The following is a 23800-nucleotide window of genomic DNA, read 5'->3' on the forward strand; positions in this document are numbered from 1 at the left end:
CGAGAGAAGCGTGTGATTTGAGGAGCCTGCATGTATGTGTACCTCCCAGTTACCCTCCAACCTTAACTGCTGACTGTGAGCCTCCCGCCGAAGGAACTTTGAACTCTCCTTGGAGACCAACAGCGTTCATAAGCCATCTTTTCTCTCCTCGTGCCCAATTACAGCGCTGCACTGTATCGCACTGTGATTCGCACAGCGTGCTTTTTCACTGTCTCTGCTGTCCGCCTATGAGTCATTTCCACACTCCTGCAGCTTGGCCTGGTGTCCCTGTGTTAACACCGAAGGAAACCGCAGACACTGCTAATTAGCGCAGGAGTTTCCCTCAAGTGAAGAAGATCAGCTCTGCGAGTCCCCTTGTTAACTCACCATTTGAGATCACACACACTGGATTTAATTAGTCCTGGTTTGAAGTTATTATTTTCCATGGAGTTGTATTCATAGCTTAGAACATACCAGAGGCGCCAAGCCGAGCATGAGAAAGTCTTGAACTGCCTCAGAGCTTGATTAGAGACGGCCACTTTATCTGGTACATGATGCCTGTGGCACACACAACACAGTCGGTACCTGACTGGGTTCAAATGATCCTCAGATTTTTGCTGGATGCTGCTGGAAGCACCTGTTGATAAGACGGTGGGGAGAAAAGGACGGATGTGGTCTGCAACAGCACGCTGGTCGACTGTCCTGTCTCAGTCGGTACTAAGAGAAAAGAAGAGAAACTATATCCTGCGCTGAACCAGCAATGCTAGACAAAATGGATCTTCACTTTCCTGTTGTTCATGCAGAAACTCACGACCCGTCAAACTAGATGTTTTTTCCAGTCTTCAGTTGTCTCTGAACTGTAGCATCAATTTTCGGTCCTTAACACAAAGTCTTGCCAGCCTGTTTGCCTTTGTAGCCTATAGCAGAGGTCCCCAACCACCGGGCCGCGGACCGGTGCCGGTCCGTGGGTCATTTGTTGGTACCGGGCCGTACAGAAAGAATAATTAACTTCCGTTAAATTAATCCTGTTTCATTCATGATCCGAGTCTGAACAATTTTATTTTGAAAAATTACCGGATTCTCTCCGTTACGTCCATCTAACGCTCAACTCTTGACACGTGTCAAGGCGCTTGTCTCGGTCACCTGATACGTTACCGCGAGATTAAACCCACAAGATAGCAAGCTAGCGAACAACATGAGTGGTGATCGCCATGTGGTTGACTGATTAGAATTGATCATTGAGACGGCTGTGCAGGGTGTGTCATGCAATGTGGCTGCTGGGTTTTACACCCTCTTCCTATTCGCTCTGGCCTTTATAAGCCTGTTCACTTCTTAACCGCCTTCAATCTTTTTTTCTTTTCTCTCTCCTGGCATTTGATTAACGTGTCAGTAGTGGAAAATTGACATTTAAGGAGAAAGTCCCAGAGCTGCAAGTCTAATTTATTGGGGGACGTTTTAAAAAAAAAAAGGTCCACTTTGTATTTCCATCTCTGAAGAGTGGATAAAACCCCGAAGGAACTAGCTCTCACTCAGTCAAGTGGAGAGAAACCTTTTTTCTGTTCTTTTCATTTCTTTTCTCCTCTCTTTTTTAAACGTCCTACATCACTCCGGCTCTGAAAGGTGTTCAGACGGCCACATTCTTCTTCCCACCTTCTACTCAATTGTAAGGAATACTCAGGGACACGGAATAACCATCCGGCACTGATGATGAATGGATCTCAGACGTTCATGAGTGCACCAGCCTGAGACACCAAGACTTTGAGGAAACGAGCTCGCAGGCGTTCGTCTCGGAAATATTAAACAATCAACTTTTTTGCTGTGACACCGCTAACATGTCTACTGCGCTCCAAGCCCTTTTCATAGTGCTGGGATAAATGTCAGATTTTCTATTCTAATGCAAAGATGAGTTTTTATAATTTTTCAAAGCAGCTCGATTGTCATGTTTTGAATGCCCTTGCATGGTAAATGGTAAATGGGCTGCACTGATATAGCGCTTTCCAGCACCTTCACAGTGCCTCAAAGCGCTTTACAGTAGCCTCTCATTCACCCATTCACTCACACATCAATGGGTGGCTGCTGCCATGCAATGCACTGCCAGCCACATTGGGAATAATCTAGGATTCAGTGTCTGGTCCATGGACACTTCAAACATGTGGCCAGTTGCAGCCACCAACCCTTGGATCATCAATTCGCGACCCACTCTGCCAACTGAGCCACAGCTGCGTCACACGTCCCCATCAGGATCCTTTCGGTCTTGATGAAAACTCAAAGCCTCTGCAGCAAGCTGCCCTTAAAGCAAACGTTTGTAGACAAAGAGGCAACTGAAGGAAGTGAATGCAAGCTGAACTGCTGCTAATTTAACTATAGCAACAGTTTCACTATTGGCTGGTTTCATTAAAACTGAGAACAAAGAACAATGCATACAGGAGATGTTTGGAGTTTCACTTCAGACTGGTGTTGGCAAGTGTTTAGTTACACATTGCAGCCAATTAGCGGCGATGGACGTCCGCTGGATCCTTGCACCAATAGGAAGTCTCGACCTTTTGCTACCTGGCTAAACTGCCTGCAAAAGTTTTGTCATCTCTAAATCTAATAAACAGGAGGTTTGTCCACTCACCTTTCCATTTTATATTGACCTTTTTTCGGGGATGGATTTGCTCGATTGGTTTTGTTTTTTTTTTCTCCTGGCAAAGAAAGGTGACCTTAAACAATCCTTGCATTTGTTTTAAAGTTGCAAAAATGTAGTCTTACAATTTTGGGAAACAGTTTGGTCTCATATATAGTCCAGCTACCCACTAAACAAGAACTGTGTGATACTTACTTACTTTGCCCTGCACATATCTATCTATCTGCAACATATCTGCACGTGTTGCCAATTGACCTGTGCATTCCCACTGTTTGAAGAGCTGCCTTTAGATTTGGCTTTGTCAGAACCTGATGTCATAAAACCCACAATATTAACAGGACAGTAAGCCTTTGAAGTCCTCCCCACCCCCCACCCCTCTCACTGCACCAGGAGTTCACGCTGCGTATGGAGTCACTCTCCAACTCAGGGAAGTGACCTTGGGTTGGTGAATAGTTTGTGGGTCCACATTTCTCCCATTGTGCCGCATAATACGGAACGAAGTGAAGGAACAGACAAGCTATCTGTTCTGCACGACCCCCGCTGGAGTGGCTGTGAGCGGCTTCCGCACCTTTTACATTTCTCCCTGCCAGGTGATGCCGTGTTGCACAGCTGCAGCCACTCCGTTCGACGTGAGAAATGTTTAATGAGCCTCCGGCAGTCCGGGTGTGAAGTCCCATTGGCAGCTGCAACGACGGCATCAGGGTGCTCCTATTGAGAAGTGGACTAAAAAAAGAAAAATTGCTGATGGTTGGACGCTCTTTCAAATAATAAGAGTGCCATACGTTTTTTTTTTTTCTTTTGCCCCCCCATACTCTCTCAGGCTCTCTCAGCACTCTCTTGGTGCTGAAATGCACCTGTGTCTTTCTCTTTTTTAACCATATCTTAGATATAACTTATGTATATTCTTCCTGTTTCCACGATGCGCCGATTTTTGTTTGTGAGAGTCACTAACCCTCTCCAAATAAATCCTATCAGAGAGAGAGAGAGTCATTTTAAACTATGACGGGGCGTTTTATCCTTCCCAAAATATTTAGTCATCACCGTTCAATTCATGGAAAAATTGGCCTTTTTTTTTTTTTTTTTCCTCTTTTTGGCTCAGGATGAGAGCGCTGACGTACGATAATGATCCTGCTGGAGAGTGATTATACGCTTGGTAATTAAATCTGAAACCCCATTATGAACTTGTTCATCAGATATGCATCTGTCCACGTCAAACAGTTTGAGTAGCACTCCGCGATGGAGAAAAATTGACGTTGTAAAGCACACTCCCCCCCACCCCTTGACCTGTTTTTGCAATTCTCATCGTAGTAAGTAGTCACTTGTGAAATTTGTCTCAAGCCCTTTCAGCTCAATTTCCCTGGTTGTACCTCCAACTCTCTGCATACAAAGTGGATATATTGTGTTGCCAGGGACGAGGAAGGAATGATTAAGTGATTATGAAGGACTACGCCTTGATAGAAGGACTGTAAATTAGCATGTATATGAGGAGAACACGACAGCGATGATGGGGTGGGGGGACATTTTTTTTTATCCGCCCTTGTTCAAATATATGAGGGAGTTTAGATTTAGTGATGCTCCCTTTCACAATTATTCAAGACGGCCACAAATCTCATTAATGGTTAAGGAAAGGACGAGAAGGCTGGCAGACAGCACAGCTGATAACAAAGATATTTAAACATGTCATTGCAGAAAATTTACAACCGTCCGTCACATAATTTCCAATCGCAAAGAATGAAGAAAAGCATCATTCTGTGGGATCAACGCCTGTTTGACCTGTTTTGTAGGTGAGGAAACAATGGTGATTCTCTTCTGTTCCCATCTTTTTAAAAAAAATAATAAATCACCGCAGCAGGAAATTTGCGGGGTTTTTTTAAGTGCACAATTGACAACACATTTGCACGCAGAGTAATTACTTGACATAACACATGGTGATTTATTAAAGATATTTTAGTCATCTAGGCGTTGCCGTAGCAACTCGCACGACGCAATGTTTTCATTTTCGCCATTTTGTTGTTCTGCCCAGCACTGCGACCTGGACACACCATAATATGTTTAGTAGTAGGGACCCTCTCGGTATGGATGATCCCCGTGGGTGGCTGTTTCCTACTACAGGTCTCTCAGTGCCTTGCCATTTCAATTTTTATTGTGCTGATTGACTGACATTTTTTATGTATTTACTTACTTATTTTTAAACTGTTCTCTGGGATGTTTTGTGTGTGTTTGTATGTGCGCGTGTGTGTGTGCGTGTGGGGGGGTGGTAACCTGTATGTGACTTGGGAGGACATGGGTGGATGGTATTTGCTCTATTTTTCTTTTATCTTCACTAATATTTGATTTTAATTTCTGTTAAGCACCTTGAGTTGCAAGCCTTTGTATGAAAGGTGCTATATAAATAAAATTTGATTGATTGATTGATTGATAGTGTTCCATGAACAGTGTGGGTGAAATGCAGTGTCTCTCAATGATGGGAGCAAATGCACAGTGAGCAAAATAAGTTAAAGGGATATAATTGACCCGTTTATTACTCACCACTCTGTAGATTCGGACGCTTTTTTCTTTGAAAGGGAGCGAGGAAGGGAGACAAAAGTGCAATCAACAGCTGCCATTCCCTTGTATATACTAGGATATATCATGTCCTAATTTATCATATAATCTCCTATAATTACATTATTATCACATGTATGCCCAAGTATATAGCTTCTCATAGATGTCTTACCTTTCAAACCTTCATACCTACAAAACTCATAGAAAAAAGAAAAACAAAGCAGTGGAACTACATCCGTCTCATACACGGCCTGACCTCCACTCTCAGGTTTTATGAGGACAAATGCATAAAACGTTATTGCGTTTCTTGCAATCTTCATCTGGTTCTTCTTTAAGGCTCACCACGCAAAGAACATTTACGCCCAGCACACGGCGGTGAGAGCAAGCGGGTAGCGCTTGTAACTCATGGGCTTTATGGCTAAGAGAGCAGATCTTGATACACAAAAAAGGAGAGGAGACAAAAAAAACACTCCCCTGCTGCTGAAATTGCTGCTGCAGTGTCTGTGTCGAGGATGGAGGCTTGTCTCTTAAGGGCTGTTCATTGTGAGCAGCGAGCTATATGTGTTCCAAGGTTGTTCTGGTCGCAGGTTTCATTTGCGCCTCCTGTCGTGGCCCCCGCCCGCTGTCACTTCGAAAAGCTTGGGATTTATTTTGTTTGTTTCGAAAGCGGAGCCTTTTCCAACTCATTTGCCTCAGACAGTCAGGCACAGTCAGGTGCAGGTAGTCATTTTATTTTAACTGTAACTTTTAGTTGGCAAAAGTATCCACTTGGACCTGAATCCATTCTTGTGCACACGGTATATATCATGCTGACCTCAGATCAATGATCGCTCCCTTGTATTTCAGTATTCTTAGTGGCCAAAGATCTTGGTTGGCTTGACCTTTCACTCTTTTTCTGTTTCAATCTTTGAAATGTTTTTACAGATATCGAAAAGGTCACGTTAAAGGTCCCATATTATTCGCTTTTTTTAACCCTCCATTTACTGCCCCCACTTCAAGCGTCACTCTTTCGGTTTCCTGTTAAAGCCGATGCTTTGTTGAACCATCCACATCTTTGGCCAGGAATTTAAAACATTGGTGCTGCAAGGTGCTTCCATTGTGACGTCACAAAGGGCTGAAAGTGGATCAGGCGGAAGCAGTAAAGGATGGACATTTTTTTTTTTTTTCCATTTCTGATAGCTCAGTGAGACACTAAATAAATATTCATTTAAGTGAATTTTGCTCAAGTTGGCACCTTTAAATGTGAACAACCTGAGGTAATTGACATCATTACATTTACTGAGGCATTATTCCACACCGGAACTCAGGCTCATAAGTGGGACTAATGATGGCAACGATCATTAAATTTGCAGGGTTGCCGTCCCCCCGTCAGCTCAGTGATCTGGCTTGAGTTCTTAAAAAATAAAAATGATGATTAGCCTAGCGCTCTGAAGCTAATTACAACTCGCTCTTTGTCTTTTAGTCTCTCTGTTGCTGTCTTCACTCGGTTGCCATGGCGTCGCCGCGCCTCATCTCCTCAACTTGTTCTTATCTTCCCATTCCAGGCTCCATCACCCGAACCCAGAGCAGCAGAGGAGATGGCAGAAACCACTGATCCCGAATCTCAAGATGAAGTTTTTGGTAAGGGATCCACTGTTTTTAATGTATGAACACAAACTAGTACTGTAAACCTGTCTCTGCATTCAGGTGCAATACAATACAAATAATCCAAAAAAAAAAGTGATTTAAAAAAAAAAAAGTGTGCAGCAGCTCAGCACTCTCCTTTAAGCTGCTCATCTGAAGTGGCCCCAGCATTGGCCAAACTAAGTGTGACAGCTTGAAATCCACCCTGACGCATTCGTGCCCTCAGCTCTAACGAACTGAATACACAAAATCATTTTTTTTTCCTTCCAACTTACTTTTGGAGTAAACACTGTGTCCCAAAAACTTTAGCTCCCTCACTTTTGCCATAAGACTTGAACTGTTTGAACTGTCCCCCCTATAGTTGCAGTCTAATGCTAGAGGACAAGGCAGATCACAGCAGCCACTGTAATTCTGCAAGAAAGCAGATGAGGGCAGAATTCGGTGCACAACGAACAGGGGCACTTGCTGCTGCTCTCCGGCTGAGTTCATTCGAGGGCTTGATACGTGTTTAGGTCAGAGTAAGTACTGTCATTTCCAGGGCAAATTTTCAGTATTTAATTCTTCTGAATGTAGTAAAAACTGTCTTTTGCTTGCAAAGTGAAGTCGGCTCAAATTACAAGTTTACAAGAATTTCCCTTTAAGTGTAAATCAGCCAAGGCCCTGTCAGTGTGCCCGGTCCTGCTGCTGCCAACAGTCCGCTTTGAAAACAGAAACTGGGTGGAGCGACGTGTTTCTTCTAAACACAAACTACGTGTCGAGGCCAAACAATTCTGACAGTGACTTGCCCAGCGCAAGTGTCCCTGCGGATGGCGCTGGAAACTTTCTGCCAGAAAACCATTCATATAAAGTCATAAAGTGATGATGGAGGACAGAGGACAGAGGAAGGGTTGATTCTATTTTCCGAGGGGGAACTGTTCAGTCGAAACATCGTCAAGTCCGCTGAGGAGGAGGAGCACAGGAGAGAGGGATGAAATACAAGCGCAGTCTGTTTTTCTGCATTCTGCGGCAGTCATAATTGTAAGCAAGGGAGCGAAAGTGAGAGGAGGATTTTCTGGGGGAAAAAAAGAAAGATATTTCTATTGTAACTTCTTTGCAAAAGTATTTCAATAGTGGCCATGGATGTCTTTATGAAACACATCTTGAGTCACTTTGCATGGGGGGAAAAAAAAAAACAACAATTTTTTTTGGACTTTGTGAACTCAAACATTTGGGGCATTTGTGAAAATGATTTGAAAACTTGGATGTGTTGAACTTATTTCTGTTCCTGATCTGACGGTTCAGCTCCCCACAGTCTCACCTTGGCAGCATGTAAATGTGAGCGCTCTGGGATAGATGATAGTTAGTAACAGTGCAGTGGTGTGGTGGAGCAACATCCTGCCGACATAAGCCTACCAAGACATGTGCACGCACGCACGCACCTTATCGTGTGCATCTCGTAGGCGGGAATTTGAGCTTGAGACAAAAAGAAAATGTCACCCATCTAGTCTGAAATACCCCCGGTCATGTTGAAATACTGATACCATTCCATGGTTGAATAGCGTTGAAAAACCAAAGGCAAGGCAATCCTTTTCAACTCCAGGCACTGTCAGCACATTGTTTCTCTGTTTCTTAGTAACCCGAACACCGTCAAGGATTGAACAGGTAACAGAGGGCTGCGAAACGCTACTGAAGAAACGGTGACAAGAGGCTTTTTAAAGAGAGCCATTCAACTTTAATATATTATACGGCAAGCTTCAACTTTCCCCAGTGCATATTATTATAAGTTGATGAAGACAGATTCTTCCAAGAACAGTTTCTCTCAAGCAGTCCAGATAGACGGCGATGTCTCAGCCTGCTGTGTCTTGGTGGGCTGTATTGGATAATAGAAGGCCAATTCTGGGAGTGTACCGGTCCAAATAAGTTTTTCTTTTTTTATCCCTGGCCAGACAATGACATTCAGTGAGCTGCCAGTTCATATCGAGATCAGAGCGACGCCGCTCCCGTTGTGTCTCTAGTTCTCGCCGTGTCGTGGCTCCGTTTGCCTGGGGGTTCTGTGAATAAGTTCAGTTCAAAAGTTGATTTGAAAATTCTAAACTTTAACTGAGGGAAGAAAAAAAAAAAAAAAAAAACGTGTACTGTTTAAACAGGAACCAATGTAGGAAACCAGTGTGAAAGGATGCTTTAGAATTCAGGTCGGAAGGCTTCAAGCCCACTTCAAAAGATTGAGGCGGGATATAAGTCTGCCGGTTTTCTAGCACTGCATAATAGTGACACATAAGAGAGAGATAAGAAGAGAGAAAATGACAATGACCCACACTGAACAGCATCGCACAAGGGGGAGTGCAGTTGCAGTGTTGCACTGAATATCATATCAGGCCGCGCACACATCGAGCGCCAAGGAGCATCATCACCGATGCAAATCTTACGGCTGAGAAATCCTTGGCTCGAACTCGTAGGTTTTCAAACCAACAACAATCTCCAACTTTGCAGAACAGATTCTGCCACAGTTCCGCTGCTTTAAAACTTTTCTGATTTCGATGCAGGTGGGTGTTGGAAAAATCTCTTTCTACGCTCTAGTTGAAGCCATTTTTCACCGACCACCTGATTGTGACTGAGTCAGGAAGCGACAACTGCCCAGGCTATTGCACACTTACACATAATGGGTGCTGGTGAAGAGATGAGCAGTGATGCTGCAAAACCGAAGTGTTATCAGAGGTGGATGGCACTTTCACAGGAAAACAAAACATAGTGACATGACATGGAAATTGTTCCCGGGGTAAAAAAAAAAAAGGAAAAAAAATATGTTTTTTGTTGTCTCCCAGTTGGTGGAACTGGGTCTGATGTTATTCCTCACACCAATGAGGAGCATCAATCTGTTGCTAGGCGGCTTAACTCGCAGGAAAAATTAGATTTGCCCACTTCAAACAGGTTTTTGATAAGCCTCTCCTTTCCACACATTGTCTGTACACTCGTTCCCATATGGATACACAAACTACATCCACATATGAAAAATGTTCCATCTGGCTTGTCAGATTTAAAAAAAAAAAAGTTTGTTTTTTTAATATCCTTCTTAAAAGTTCACCTTTTGCAGTAACCCACACGATGCATCTCTTGACGGTGGGATTGCTTCTACAACAGTGGGGGGAGAGCCCATGAGGGTTGGATGCACACAATGACAGATTTTTAAACAAAAGGTCAATATTGACCTAATAGCATGGAAGAAATCAATTTCTCTGCCTGGCTGCCGTCAGCCTGTGTGTGTTTCTACATTGCACGCATGATCAGATTTGTGTCTTCCATATTGATGCTAGCGTCACGGCGGCCGGCTGGAGCACCAAATCATGGCTCGTCAATGTAGGGAAAAAAAACACCCCTCAGCCCCTCCCCAGCCCGCCGTCACTGTTACCGGTCCGCTCTTCTCGCTTGGTTATCAGCGGGAAAGTTATACCTGGCAGACGGCTCTGGCAGATTGATCCGTTTGCAACTCGATACGTTACTTCCCCGGGAGCTAATTAATGTCCCGCGCGTTTAACGCTTGTCATTGATCACCGCGAAGCAGACTCCGCGGGTCCACCTGTGACACCGACAATTCCTCAACGAGAGCCACCAGCACAGGCGACGCTGCCGTCGCATTCAGTCATCGGCGACGTTCCGCATGTCACGCTGCTCTGCGAGGGCAAAACGCAGCTGTTTCGGTGAATGACGGCGCAGTGGATTTACGTCTTTGATTACATCCTTCGTTTCATTTGCATGACTGAGTGCATCCAAGATGTGCGCTGAATGGTATTTCAATGCAGCTGCGATAGAAAACAGGTTGGGCGACGTCCACTTGTACGTTATCTGTCAGTTGCTAATTTGCTTTACGAAGATGTGACATCACGTAAATGATTGATTTTCAGACATCCTCACTTGCAGTTTGGAACGTCAGTGCGATGTTTTTCTGTCATATGAAGCGCTACTTCTTTCCACCGACTTGAATGTCTTGAATGTGGATTGGAGTGTGTATGCCGCCCATCCGCTGATAAGCTGACGACACTTGGCTACAAAACTGTAGCCACGCCCACAATTTTATGTCAATTTCTTTAAATTCAAATTTAGACCAAATTGGACATAATTCACATTAGAGGCTATTTAATGGTTTTTTTTTCTTAAACTAGCAAAACAATTTGAACTTTGAAATTTGAAGAGTAAGTGAAGCTACAAATTTAATGCTCCTTTTGGTATTGATAACCAGTCATTTTCAGTCTTTTTGCAACCATTTTTGTCGGCCCCTGCTGGGCAAACGATGGAATGCATGTTTTTGGCACTTCCGCGTCGGCCTCCGTTTTGAAATCGAAAGCTCTGTCCATCTCCATATACGGTCAGTGGTTTGACCTCAGTCTCCTCACCCTGGCATGGTTAATCTAAGTGTCGATCAGCCTGTAACTGATCACGCTACACGCTTGTCCATTTTTTTTTTTTTTTCTCTTTGGTTGGCAAAAGAGCAAGAATTACCGAGCTGAATCTCTGCCAAGAGGTAAAAATCATTTGTTTGATCTGGGGTTCCAACTACCGTGTGACCAAAGACGGCGCGCGCACACACTGCACTGCAGATAAAGCACTTAGTCTTCATTAAGGTTTGTTTGGAAGTAAAGTGGAAATCAAAGCTTGCTCGGTGTGTATAGCGCATGAGGTATTTGTCAGGAGGCTTCCTGAGGGCATTGTCCTGTGGTTCACACTTTGATGCTTAATGTTTAACTGCTCCACCAGCAAAGCTCAGTGTAAAAATCCCATTTTCTTATCAGTTTCGAGTTCTCGCCGAGGGAAAATGGACGCTCCTCCGACCTGCGCACCGATGTTGAACTAATTTACCCCCCCATTAGGTCGATTCAAGGTGCAGGCCAAGGATGAATAAAAGGAATTTCCACCAAATTGGCATGACGTGAGTGTTTTATGACGGATGGCCGGGCGGCGCTTTATTGGAGCCTGTTTTGGGAGAGTTGCCATCAGCGGACGTTGTGACTCATCCCGGCACGGCCAGCGGCCGGGGGATGTCTCCGCGCAGAACTTCCTGTTTGCACTGCCTTTCTGCCAAAAGAGCAAACACCGCCATCAGCTGTGTGACTGTTAAAAGCCCATTATGGCTCCATTACCCAGGCCAGTCCGCACCAGGCCCCTGCTTGGCAAAGCAGGACCCCTCTATCCGCTGGCCTGCCTGTTCCTCCATGACTCTGTCTGGGTCACGATTTCTTCATCATCACAGGGTGAGCAGAGGAGAAACAGGCATCAGCGGCGTGTGATATATAGAGGAAGAAGGATGGACATCGTCCTGTTGATGCCTGCCAGGCTAATCTCAGGGCTGAATGTCTGCTTTATTACATTATAGTGAGAAGTAATTCATTGGCGTTGATCAAAATGAAGTCACTCCTGAATTTATTTACTTACTTCAACTGTTACCATTTTTTTTTTTTTATCCTTCCTTATTTTTTTTATTTTTTTTTCTGCTCTCAGTTCAGTCATAATAAAAATCTTGAAGTGGATTTTAACTGATGAACAGATGGCTGTGCAGAGAGGGGACACACATGACTCCGGATGATTCCAGCTTCTCTTTGGATGAAGGGTGTTTTTCGGCGCTGCGCTCTCCTGCGGCACGCTCAACTCATCAAGGGGTTTGAATCAATACTGGTTATCTAAGCTCTTATGTCATAGGGTCAGCCTGTTCTCATGCAAAAAAAAAAAAAAAGCTTTGGCTCCGTCGGAAACAAAAAGGTTTACAAAGTCGGAAAGGGTGAGCGCCACGGCAGCTGTGGCAGTGTCTTATCAAATTGTCAGTTAATTGGGTTTTTTTTTTCTGAGTGTTTTAGCAGGTTATAGAGGCTAATACCTTTGTCATCCAGTAATGGTGAAGCCTTTCATGTTTTAAATCCTTCCCCTTTCACTTTCATTTGTCACCTCCTTGGAAGGAAATGGAGCTAGAGAGCGCGTGCAGTCAGTCGAGTAGCCGTGGCTATCTTCTTTAACCTCATTTATCCGCTGTGTAAAATGAGAGCACTCGGCAGTGTGGACCTAATTCCAGGTCTGACTGAAGTCTGTGGAGATGAGGCCGCTGGGTAAATGAATATGGTAGCACCCCGCGGTTGGTTATCAGCCAAGGGGGTTATTGGGGGTTAAAAGGGGGAAAAAAATGCATAGAAATTGGATTATTTAAGAGGAGAAGAAATAGCGAAATACCTACGCAGATGACTTCATGCACTGTGTGGACAATCTATCATCCATCATTGATGTTCAAAGCACAGTTCATGCTCTTATCCTCCCAACTATTTAAGTTGTCCAAGTATGTGTTGCCCTGTTTAAATTGCTACTGGCAGTTTGTTTTGTCTAAAGCAATCAGAATCCTAAACGCATCCAAAATCAGCGGACAGTGACTCTGTTTCCAAAGTTTGCCATTGTCTGTACTAGCGACCCTACCGAGGATACCAAAAATTACAAGAAAGAATTTATTTTAAATGACATTTATTCTACATATGCATTGTCATATTTATTTTGTACTTCACTTTGCAATCAGAGCGAGAACAGAGTGAACCCACAGGACATCTAAAACTGTAAATATGAACTAAAGAGTAACCACATACAGAGGCTCTCCGCGGATTCCCATCTGGTGGATTTAGATAGATGTTGAAGTCCCTTCTTAAAATAGAGGTGCTTTCTAAAAGCCCTCATCAGCCGCCTTCTGAAATGTCTTTAGCCGCTAATGCGGCGGAGGGAGATTAGCCAGTGCATCCATTTGCAGCTGCACTCAAGCGGGCTGTTATCGTAGATTTTCGAGCAAAGGGTCACAAAATGTAATGATACCGAACTGAGGACTGAATGCCTATCAGTGTTAAACTGCCTACATCCACCAGCTGCAGCTTTTTGCCATCTTTGCCAAATGTATGGCAAGCTTCTCAATCAATTGGGATTTGTGTGGCTGACAAGAAATTATTTAATCATGTTACATACCTGCCTTGGCCCGATGACAGCTGGGATAGGCTCCAGCAGACCCCCGTGACCCTGAGCTCGGGACTAAGCGGGTATGGAAAATGAATGAAAATAGGATGAATGTTGCATACCAGCTCTTCCCATCTTTTATTAAAATGAACAAAAAATATGGGCATTTGCTGCATTCTTGTTTCAGCTATTGTGACTCCACGCGGGTTTGCGCTGGTCATAGCCCAACAGACTTGTAGAATTGTAGTTCCACAAATACGTTTCAACCCGAAAGCAAATGACATGGAAGCATATCTTGGTTTAAAAAAAAAAAAAAAAATCCAAAATTCCCCCCCAAAAAATTAGATGTTACATGAGATTTAATTTTCAACTTCTATCAGTCATTTTATGCATCATGTGCTTCCTCTGTATTTTCCACGAGGAACTCACTAACCCCTGTTGAAATTTTTAACCCTGGAAACAGGCCGTTTCATTGATTGGGCTGGTGGCTGCTGGGGTTCATCAGAGTGTTCTGTGTTCCGACTCGCTGAGAGGGAACAAGAAGGCCCCTCCCACCTCTGTGTTGGCTCGTTACTAACCTTGTACGAAGTCCTGCGAACACAGATCAGCACATAATGAAAACAGAATCACAACATCCTCCCTGAAATTGGATTTCTCCCAAGCGGCCCTGTGAATATCTGATGTGTTGCTTATTTTTCTCGACTGAAGGGGTGGATGATTGAGCTCATTCTTTGGCCGTTCAGCACTCCTTTCAAGTAGTCTACAGTGCATCTGCTGCGCTTCTTAATAAACTGATTCTCTTCTCCTTTGGCATGATAAAGTATTCTGTTGTTTTCGTGCTATTTGAGCGGAATACGTTTTTCGGAGGCCTTTTCTTTTTTTTCTTTTTTTTTCTTTTTTTAATTTGGTTTCCGTTTCTTATCCAGCACCTGCAGTCAGCTCCCACCTTTGTTAATTATTCTCCACCTAGAGAAACAAACCCTCCATCCGACCTCCATACGTGACAGTTTTTGCATCCATACTTTACCTTGATCTACTAAATAAGTAACCGCATGTTACCTTTATTCAACCCCCCCCAAAAAAATAGACGTTATGTGCAATCTGTATTAATAAATAACTGGAAAAAGCTGGATGTATTGCTGTTTGGACATGAAGCCACTGCTGCACCTCGAGATTCATGTGTGTGCCACCTGCTATTGGGCTGCAGGTAACGCATAGCAGTCATCCATTTCTTGAAAAATGGACTGTCTGAAACTCCTTTCACTCCCCCAGTGGACAGCAGCAAAGTGTTGATTAGCTCTTTGGCGCCGGCTTATGTGTCATTAACCGTGTAAAATGACTCTCATCCGCAGGGGGAAACGGTGGAAATTGGTTGTGTCAACATTTAAACAAAGTGTTGCCGCTGTTGAAACTCGAGGTGAACTCGCAAGCATGGGTTTATTTATTTTTTGAGCAGCATTAGTCTCGAACATCTTCTGAGGAATGAGATACTCAAACACTGAAAGCTGTCATCAAAAGCCCCTGAGGTGACAATTATGGGTCAAGCAGCATTAAAAAAAATAAAATAATAATAATAATTTAGATATTTAGAGCACATACAGTAGTACAAAGTTTATATGTATGTAGTATTAGGCAGATGTAATTTTTTTAGCTTTCAAACCACCTCCTATTTGTCAAAGAAACTGTAGATCTAATGGAAGAAGAGCTTCAGTAGCAGCCCTGGCTAACACGCTACCCTGGAATTCCTCCTGTTTATTTTTGCTGACTGTGCACTGGGCACAGCATCGTGAACACATTGCAAGCGTGTACCGCGGCCTTTTCCATCATACGCGCGTTTAAAGTGCCGTGACTCAGTCATTGGGCTCTGTGGCCCGAGGCAGACACGGGCTGGTACCGGCCCCCGGCGCCGCCCCTCCTCCCGGAGTCAAAGCTCCGATTGTTGCACGGCAGCGTCTCTCACTGGCCCACTGTTCTAGGATTTGACACCATTGTCTCAGTTCCCCTAACCTTGAGTTCGCACCTCTGGTCCGTCACCCGTCCTGTGTTCCCCAGTCGGACGAATTCCCCTCACTTCCGTTTGCCGTCCGATATTCCTTTCCGTAATGTTTTCCGGCGTGTTTTCCTTTCGTAGCCTTTGAGACGCCGCAGGCCGCGTGTCCGCGTGTCCGCGTGTCCGCGCCCTCTGCGTGGCCTCCTGAACTCTCCATGAGTGCAGGAGGCCACGTCATTTGGCCTTGGCCATCTGGCAGGACAATTGCCCAGAGCGTGTGCGCGGTAGCAGCTGGGCCCGCAGCTACAGGAGTGCAGTTGGAAAGGATGAAGAGCAACAGAGGGTCCTGAAGAACCACCGGAGCCGCCGCATCCCATATGTCACGGTGATGTGGATCACGTCTCCCTGCCTCTCCTTGAAGCGAAGCCTTCAGCCGTGAGTGGCTGAAGATACCCGTGCCCTTGTTCTAACAGCATATGTTAAGTCCACCCCGCGTGAAAGCTCACGGGTTGTGTTTACTCGGCAGAGGCGGAACACGGTTCACGCTGGGAAACCAGATTGAGCTTTGATTGACTGCTCATCGCCCACTCCGCTTCCTCCGCTCACCTCCTGCATCGCTTAGCGCACTCCCGCTGATCCAGTCGAATTGAGAGACTTGCATGTTGCCCAGCTAAAGCCACTTACAAGCGCTGTGTTTGCTTGGCTACCGGCTCCGGGTCCATTATAAAAGGAGCTGAGCTTGCTGGCACGGGCCAGGGCCAAATGTTTCGGGCCGTTGTTAATCCCACGGAACACACTGACTGTCGTCTTCGCCCTCGTCTTCCGGAATGATCGGCAAGTAATCGTACGGAACGTCAGCACGGTCCATGTCGATGGCAAATCCCGTGGCGTGAGAATGTAAATATTAAGGTGGGATTCGAGACCGTGACACTAACGCCTCTTCTGCGCTCCACACTGCGCGTGACGCGCGCACTTCGTGCCGTGCAAGTTTTTACTCATAATATTTGGCCGAGGTTGGCGTCTCGCTCGCTCGCTCGCTCGGCGGAGTGACTATGTGGGGTGAACGAAGCTCTTTCGGAGCGCCAATGTTCTCACAGGCCAAACTGGATGAAGGTCAAGGACTCAACTTTGGAACGTGGTGGTGTGCGACGTGGCTCAGTGTGTTTTGTTGTGTTGAAGTCTCTCCAGGGAACCGCTGCGGCCACCAAGCTTTATTTTTATTGTTCGATGTGCAACTGGCACCGATTCAACTTCTCTTCTCTCCTCCAGTTCCAAAGGCGTCTCTGCAGTGTCTTGCACTTGTCCTGTCAAATGTCTTGAGTGTGTTCCATTTTGTCGTTTTGGCAGAGGTGGCAAAGGTTTTCACATTCTGTACTTAAGTAAAAGTTTGGATACTTGTGGGAGAAAAAACACTCTGAAACTTCATGAGCATCTGGATCATTTTTTAACAAACAAAGTTTGATCGTGCTGTTTCTGCGTATATTTATTTAGAATTTATGGTCAAAATACCATTTGCGTGTGCACTCAATGTGTTGTATCATTAAACTGAAGCCGGGAGGAAGTTGCTCCTAAATCAGTTGTTGTTCAAAGGGAGGGATCTTTGAGGGAAAAAAAGGCACTAAACAATGGAAAAAGTTTAAAATATAAACACATGAGAAGAGAGTAAATATGTGTGGCTTGTGGTAATAACCAAAACAGAAGGATAAATAAATAAACAAACGAACAAATAAATGAATAAATAAATAAGGCACCGTTGTGCATATTCAGCTTTAATGGCAGGAACAGCGAGCCTGGCTCGGCGGATGAATAATTTGTAAGATTTTCAATGATGATTCGGCAGGTGTAAATTGATGCATTTTTTTTTTGTTTTCTTTTCTTTTTTTTTATGTAATACCTTTAACAAAAATAAATAAATAAAAAAATAAAAATAACAAGCCGGGATATATTCTGCCTCATCAACGAGCGTCGTGCGGCGGCTCCTTAATGCGCCGAGTCTATTCCGCCGTCGGTCGCTCTCCGCGGACGAGTCGATGGGCTGCGTGCGCGGCTCCAGTTATGAGGAGGGAGTGGCCGTGCCGCCGCGGCTCTTATCTCATCTCTCCCGGAGGGGGGAAAAAAAAAGTGTGCGGAGTAGGACTGAAGCCCTGCATGCCAGCTGGGCTTTTAAAAACAGACGAGGGCTTTCTCCTCGAAGGTCCGTGGGGGCTTCAGATTGAAGATGAAATGCGGAGGCATGAGGATTCTTAGCCCTCGGTGGGAGGTTTCGCTCGTGCTCCACATAGTGATGGGTGGTTTTTTTTCCCCCTGCGGAATGCTATCGGCCCCGCCGCGCTCCTTGTTGCCGCGCCAGCGGCGTGGCCACACGTCCTCCACACATCCAGGGGAAAAATGAGCGGATTCAGGGCCCACTTTCGGCATATCTCTCCTCCTCTGGTTTCACCGAGTTGTCACACGAGGACAACTGGGAGTTGACACGTTGAGTTCATCAAGGCGAGGGCACACGCAAGTCATTTGGTCGACTTCAGACCACGATAATGCGGCAGTTACGTGAAAAAAAAGCTGCAAAGTGTTCCGCCGAGAGAGTGAAGTGCGTCCCCTGGACCCACCGTTTGGGAAGCCACATGTGAATAAAACGGAGGTCGGAGTAATGAGGGCGACAACCTTCCCCCTGCGGCCGTGCCCGTCGGACTGCTGGATAATTGGCCCTCAGCGTTCATTTTATTTATTTTTATTTTTTTCCGTTTGCGCTTCAACAGCGCGGCAACTCAGGTGAAATAAAGAACTCGCACCACCATCTCCGACTCGTTCTGCTTTTTGCACCAATGATTAATCTGAGCTGACAGGCCAGATGGGGACGTTTCCCAAATCGGTTGGATTTGCTTCGCACTGCACATCCGTCTGGAGGAGAAACAAACTCCCACGCACTGTCAACCTGGCATTTCAGTCATAGGGTTTATTGGAGGCGCAGCTCAAAGTGGAGCAATTTGGGTTTTGTTTTGTTTTTTTTTACGGCCACTTGCCAGTATATGCCGGCGCCAGGGGCAACACTGGATGCGCATGTCCGGCTTGTGGCGGGCTGCAGTACGTCGCCGTGTTGCGCTAAAACTCTTATAAGCTGCGTTTCCAGAAGTTAAAATTTGAAATGAAAAAGCGGTCACGGAAACCCCTGAGCTTTGCAAAAACCTCTCGAATGTCACGAAAAGCTTTTGACGCTCTCACGAGGTCGTTCAGACGTTTTTCAGATGTGTCGGTATTTGAGGTATATCGCAAAAGTGCAACGGAAGCACTTTTTTTTTCCGCATTTGTGACGGGACGAGAAGCGACGTAGCTGTTGCGTCACATTAAGAATAGCTCTTACCTCTCCGTGTGCAATTTCTGTCAGTGCAATCACCCACAGCGCACGTGCTCCCTTCTGCACAGGCTCATGCCCCTTGTTGCACATCCTGGGCAAGGACTAGAAATTAGTTTGCATATTTGTTTTCACAAAAGACATAAAAAAACAACATTATTTCAAAAATATGTGATGGCACCTGAAAGCGTTTTTTCCACTTGCAGTCCATGTGACTCAGAATATTGACCGCCTCGGCTGCGTCACTCACACATGAAGCAGTTTGGCTTTTGTTTGTTTGTTTTTTTCCCCACATTGTTCCTTATGACTCAACTCCTTCTGACTCACTCCATATATTCAGCTGTTATGTTTTTTGTTTGTTTTTTTCCTTCTTCCACTTGCTGTCGACGCCCAACTTGCAAGCGTGATGGACTGCCCGCCTATTCCAATCGCAGTGACTGAGCACAGCGCAGCAGATGATGATTATTATCATGATAGAAAATGATGAACAGACCCTTGAAACTCGGCTCGGTGCCGATTCATCGCGAGGGCCGACGAGGACGTTAGGACGCTCTTCCTTAACTTTAAAGCTGGCACATGGCGGCGCCCTCGGAGGAGATTGCCTCAACAATTCAGCCTTTTAGTTTTTTTTTTGTTGTTTTTTCATTACAGGGAGCTGGAATCGGCGGTGCATATATAACAGGCATTTGTGTAACCCGCCAAATGCCTTTGTCGAGGGAAGGAGCCGATCAAACAAAGCAACAGGAACGCCTCGTCCCCGCAGCTTCATTACCTGCCCGCTTGGCTTGTTGTTTCCGCGGTAATTGCGCTTTTTTTTTGGGTTGTCCTGCGCTGGGACGACGACCTCATTTTCTGTCTCAACCCATTAAGCACGTGAAAGATTGGCGTGTGACATCGCTGGAGGATGTGAAGTCTTGTTTTCCGTCCATTTTGTTTTCCTCTGACAGTTCCCCCGCGGCCGGGTTTGGGGGTCGGCAACACGGGTGACAATTAAAGCGTCGCAACATAGTTGTCAGTCGTTTTGAAGGTTTAAGTGTGTTTATATTTGAAGGTTTTGAGAAGAAACGGCGACATCGAGTGGTTTTGCGATTGCCCCCTCCTGTGTTTGCCAGTGAACTACGGCAGCCTGCGCGCACAAACCTGCATACCTCATCCACCTTCTTCTTTGTTGGTGTCTTGGAAGACTAGACAAGGCTAAGGTACGCAGCGTGCTTCCTTAGAAACGTGGCGGTGAAAGATGGCGACTGACTGGGAGCAAGACCTTTGCTCTTTGTATATTCTTATTGATGTGTAAGAGCTGTTCTGTAGGTAGGAGAACAAAATGACTCTTATTATACTGTGCATATACACTTTTATTAATGTGTTAACGATGGGTACATTAAGCTTTTGCCAATACGAAAATCGTAAATTAGGCCAAGTGTTGCACCTTGGACTTTAATGGGTGATAGTAGAGCGCAAGAACAGGCTTGTCTTTGCTGCGGTGCTGAGCAGTGAATGTCGATAAAACCTTGGACCTGTCGCAGCATGTTTTTTTGTTTCATTTTTTTTTTGTTGTTGTTGTTTTTTTGTTTTTTTTGAAGAGAATCACTTCAGCTCGCTCTGACGTTCATCACGCTTCCGCCCGTCAACAGCGTGGGAGAGCGTTTCTGCTTCCCCTCAAATCCTGTCTCGGCCCCTTGAGGGCCTCTCGATAGGGGACGAGCGTCACCGGCGTCAGCACCACGGTCGTTTGCACTCAGCCGACACGGCCGCACGTTACCATGACCAACAAAGGGCGTGCGATGAGTCAGCCCATGAAACCTGGAAATCGTCATTATGGTGCTTTCAGGTTTTTTACCTGCTGATCATTTTCGGCCCTCTCGACACATTTCGTCGCCCTCGACGCCTTCGTCGTTTTTCAACCGAGAACGAGCAGGATTGATTTCGTACTGTCCCTCGTTAAGAGCCACGGATTCTTTAAAAGTGCTGAGTAATCGATCTTTGAGGCAGCCGAGTGGCAGGTCGTGATGTCTCGCAGCTCTCTGTTTCGTTTTGTTTCCCCACGTGGCATCGACATCGACCCCCCCACCCCCTCCACTCCCGGGGAGACGGACGGATGACTGACTTCTATCTTGAAGAGCTCCCAACTGAACCTTTTTTTTTTTTTTCTCCCCACCAAGTAATGAGAGAGCAATCAACACCCTATTGAGATAAAAAAAAAAAAAAAAAAAAAAAGCCGACTGGTTGCAGCCGAGATGTAGTTGTGACAGCTGCGGATGCTGCAGAAATGGCATTTTTTTTTCCCCCATAATATTCAGAGCTGTAGAACTTTTTGGCTGGATTTACACTTCAACCCAGTGCTGATGTGACGCCTTTTCCATTGACAAGTTTTGGCAAGCTGCTGTCTGGCGGCACCCGGTGTGACAGCTGGAGCTGGAAGCCAGACAATAACGACAAGAAGGAAAAAAAATAACAATATACGAATAGATTATGTTAGATATTAGCAGACATATAGTTTTCCTAACCATTTCAGGGCTGCACAGAACACAACTCGTGCCAAGCGCTTGTTCTCAGCTTGGTTTGTTGCAGGATACATATTTCAGCGCCACACCAAACAAGTGTTGCTCGAGGGAGGTGGGGCAACCCTTGCTGTGATGTTCTGAAAACGTTGAGTCGAGTCAGGCACCGCCGTGTTCATCATGCGTTCTGAAGGAACCTGAACAGGTGGGAGCAATTTGCATTTGAAGACGGACGGGCGGGAGAGAAGCAAGTCTCCATCAAAGCAGCAGCAGTGAGAGAAGCAAGTCTCCATCAAAGCAGCAGCAGTGAGAGAAGCAAGTCTCCATCAAAGCAGCAGCAGTGAGAGAAGCAAGTCTCCATCAAAGCAGCAGTGGATCCACGTTTTCAATGACGAGCAACTCAACGCGCCTGGGAACGCCCGGCCTTGTCTGCTCCAACTACCTGATCATATTTATATTACTTTCATTTTCACGTTTCAAAACAGATTTATGTCACATAAGGAAAATATGTCAGAATTGTAGTGAACGTGGATCCAATTGTAGTTATTCAAAGGAGAAAACGAAACAGAGCAGTTTTACGACCCTTACGACAGTTTCACGACGTTTGTGAAAAATATATTTCGGAAAAAATATTTAAGACCTTTTTTATTTTCTTTTGTAGAATAAAATCAAGCTGGTTCCACTCTCCTCGTTGTCACAAACCGGCCATGGCGATTGCTCTGCTCTCGCTGAATGTCAAAAAAAAAAAAAAACGCATGAGTGGATTTCAACTTCTTTGAAAAGGCGCAGCGTCCGAATCGCGATTCGCTCTCCGCGTCCCGGGCGCGGCGGCCTCGTCGCTCGGATCGGAGGGGCCCCCGAATCGGATGAGTGTCGCCGTGCGTCAGGTCGACGGCTCGTACTTATATAGGAGTTATTTTAGCAACACTGGCCCCCTTTGTTCCCTTTTCTTTCTTTTTTTTCTTCCTGTAACGGCCACGCATCTCAGACAGCAGGCCACTGTTTGAGCCGACACCAGTGTGCAGATGCCCGGGTGTAGCGCGACACCATTCCTGGGGCAGTACAGTGCGGATATTGTTAGTAGTGCACTGGTTGTCCTCGGCTGTGGGAGCGCGCTAGCCTCGAATCTCACATGTACGAGCTAAAGTGGTCATAAAAAAAAAAGGAGGCGGTATGCGAGGGTAAAATATCAGGGAGTCGCGATAAGTCGATTCCTCTTTAACGCAACTTCGACTGGTTTTGCACAACCCCCCCCCCCCCGCAGGTGTAAGCAGGAACTGCGGGCACGACCTCCTCGTTAATCTACTCGCTCTCTGCTTCCCCCCCCTGCAAGCAGCAGCAGCAGCAGCAGCAACCGCCCCGTCAAAGGGCCCCATTGTCGCCCCGCTGCGGGGTTTGTTGTGCGCCACGCAGGCCCCCGGCCGAGCCCGTGCATGACCCCTTGTTGTCGTGTGTGTGTGTGTGTGTGTGTGTGTGTGTTTGTGCGCAGGCCTGGGTGAGGCAGATACCAACCAGAACAATGGCAGCGTCTCGCTGAAGCCGGCGGTGACTGACTCCACGGGCGCTGAGGTCCCCCGCCAGGACTGGAGCCCCGCCAGCACAGCTGACCCCGCTGACGCCGCCGTGCCACGCCCCCACCTGGTCCGCCTCTTCTCCCGAGATGCCCCGGGCCGCGAGGACAACACCTTCAAAGAGCGGCCCTCCGAGTCGGACGAGCTGCAGACCATCCAGGAGCACAGCGGAGCGGCTTCAGAGTGCGGATCGGAGAGCCCCGAGCAGGAACTAGACTAGGCCGGCTTTTTTAGTTCTTCCTCCCGCCCCTCTTCTCTCCTCCTGTCCCTCCTCTGGTTTTTCTTCTTCTTCTTCTTTTTTTTGACGCCCCCCTCCCGCGCACTCTTTGGCTCTCTCATTTAAGAGAGCGACAAGAAAAACCCGCTCTTTCCACTCGACCGAAACCCGCTCAGCAGCACAGAAGCATGGCATCCGCAAGCAGCTCCGCTCAGGCCGCCTTCGGGCTGGGCCGCAGGAAGAAGAACCCCGGACTCCTGGACCAGATCGGGAAGTTCTTCGGAGGGGACAAGAAGAGGAAGAGCAAGGTGAGGAGGGAGGCCGAGGGCCGAGGGGGAGGGAGGGACCCTCTTCTCAGGCGTCTTCTGGTTTCCTCCAACCAACGGGGCGCAGACTATTTGTGCTTTTTTTTGTTGTTGTTTTGTTTCGTTTTTACCGTAAACCTTTTTCTGCTTTTA

General features: G+C 46.1%; 1 protein-coding gene across 1 annotated transcript in view; it reads left to right on the plus strand.

Moving 5' to 3' along the window:
* LOC142879562 (myelin basic protein-like) overlaps positions 1-23800 on the plus strand; it is a 54822-nt gene that overhangs the window by 17469 nt on the left and 13553 nt on the right. Inside the window, 3 exon segments of the mRNA XM_076012928.1 lie at positions 6694-6769; positions 23044-23310; positions 23481-23650. Of these exon segments, the coding sequence (XP_075869043.1) occupies positions 6694-6769; positions 23044-23310; positions 23481-23650 (513 nt within the window).

The sequence above is a fragment of the Nelusetta ayraudi genome, unplaced genomic scaffold (assembly GCF_046127955.1).
Source record: "Nelusetta ayraudi isolate G7.1 ecotype Tasmania unplaced genomic scaffold, CSIRO-AGI_Nayr_v1 ptg000136l, whole genome shotgun sequence".
Classification (NCBI taxonomy): Eukaryota; Metazoa; Chordata; class Actinopteri; order Tetraodontiformes; family Monacanthidae; genus Nelusetta; species Nelusetta ayraudi.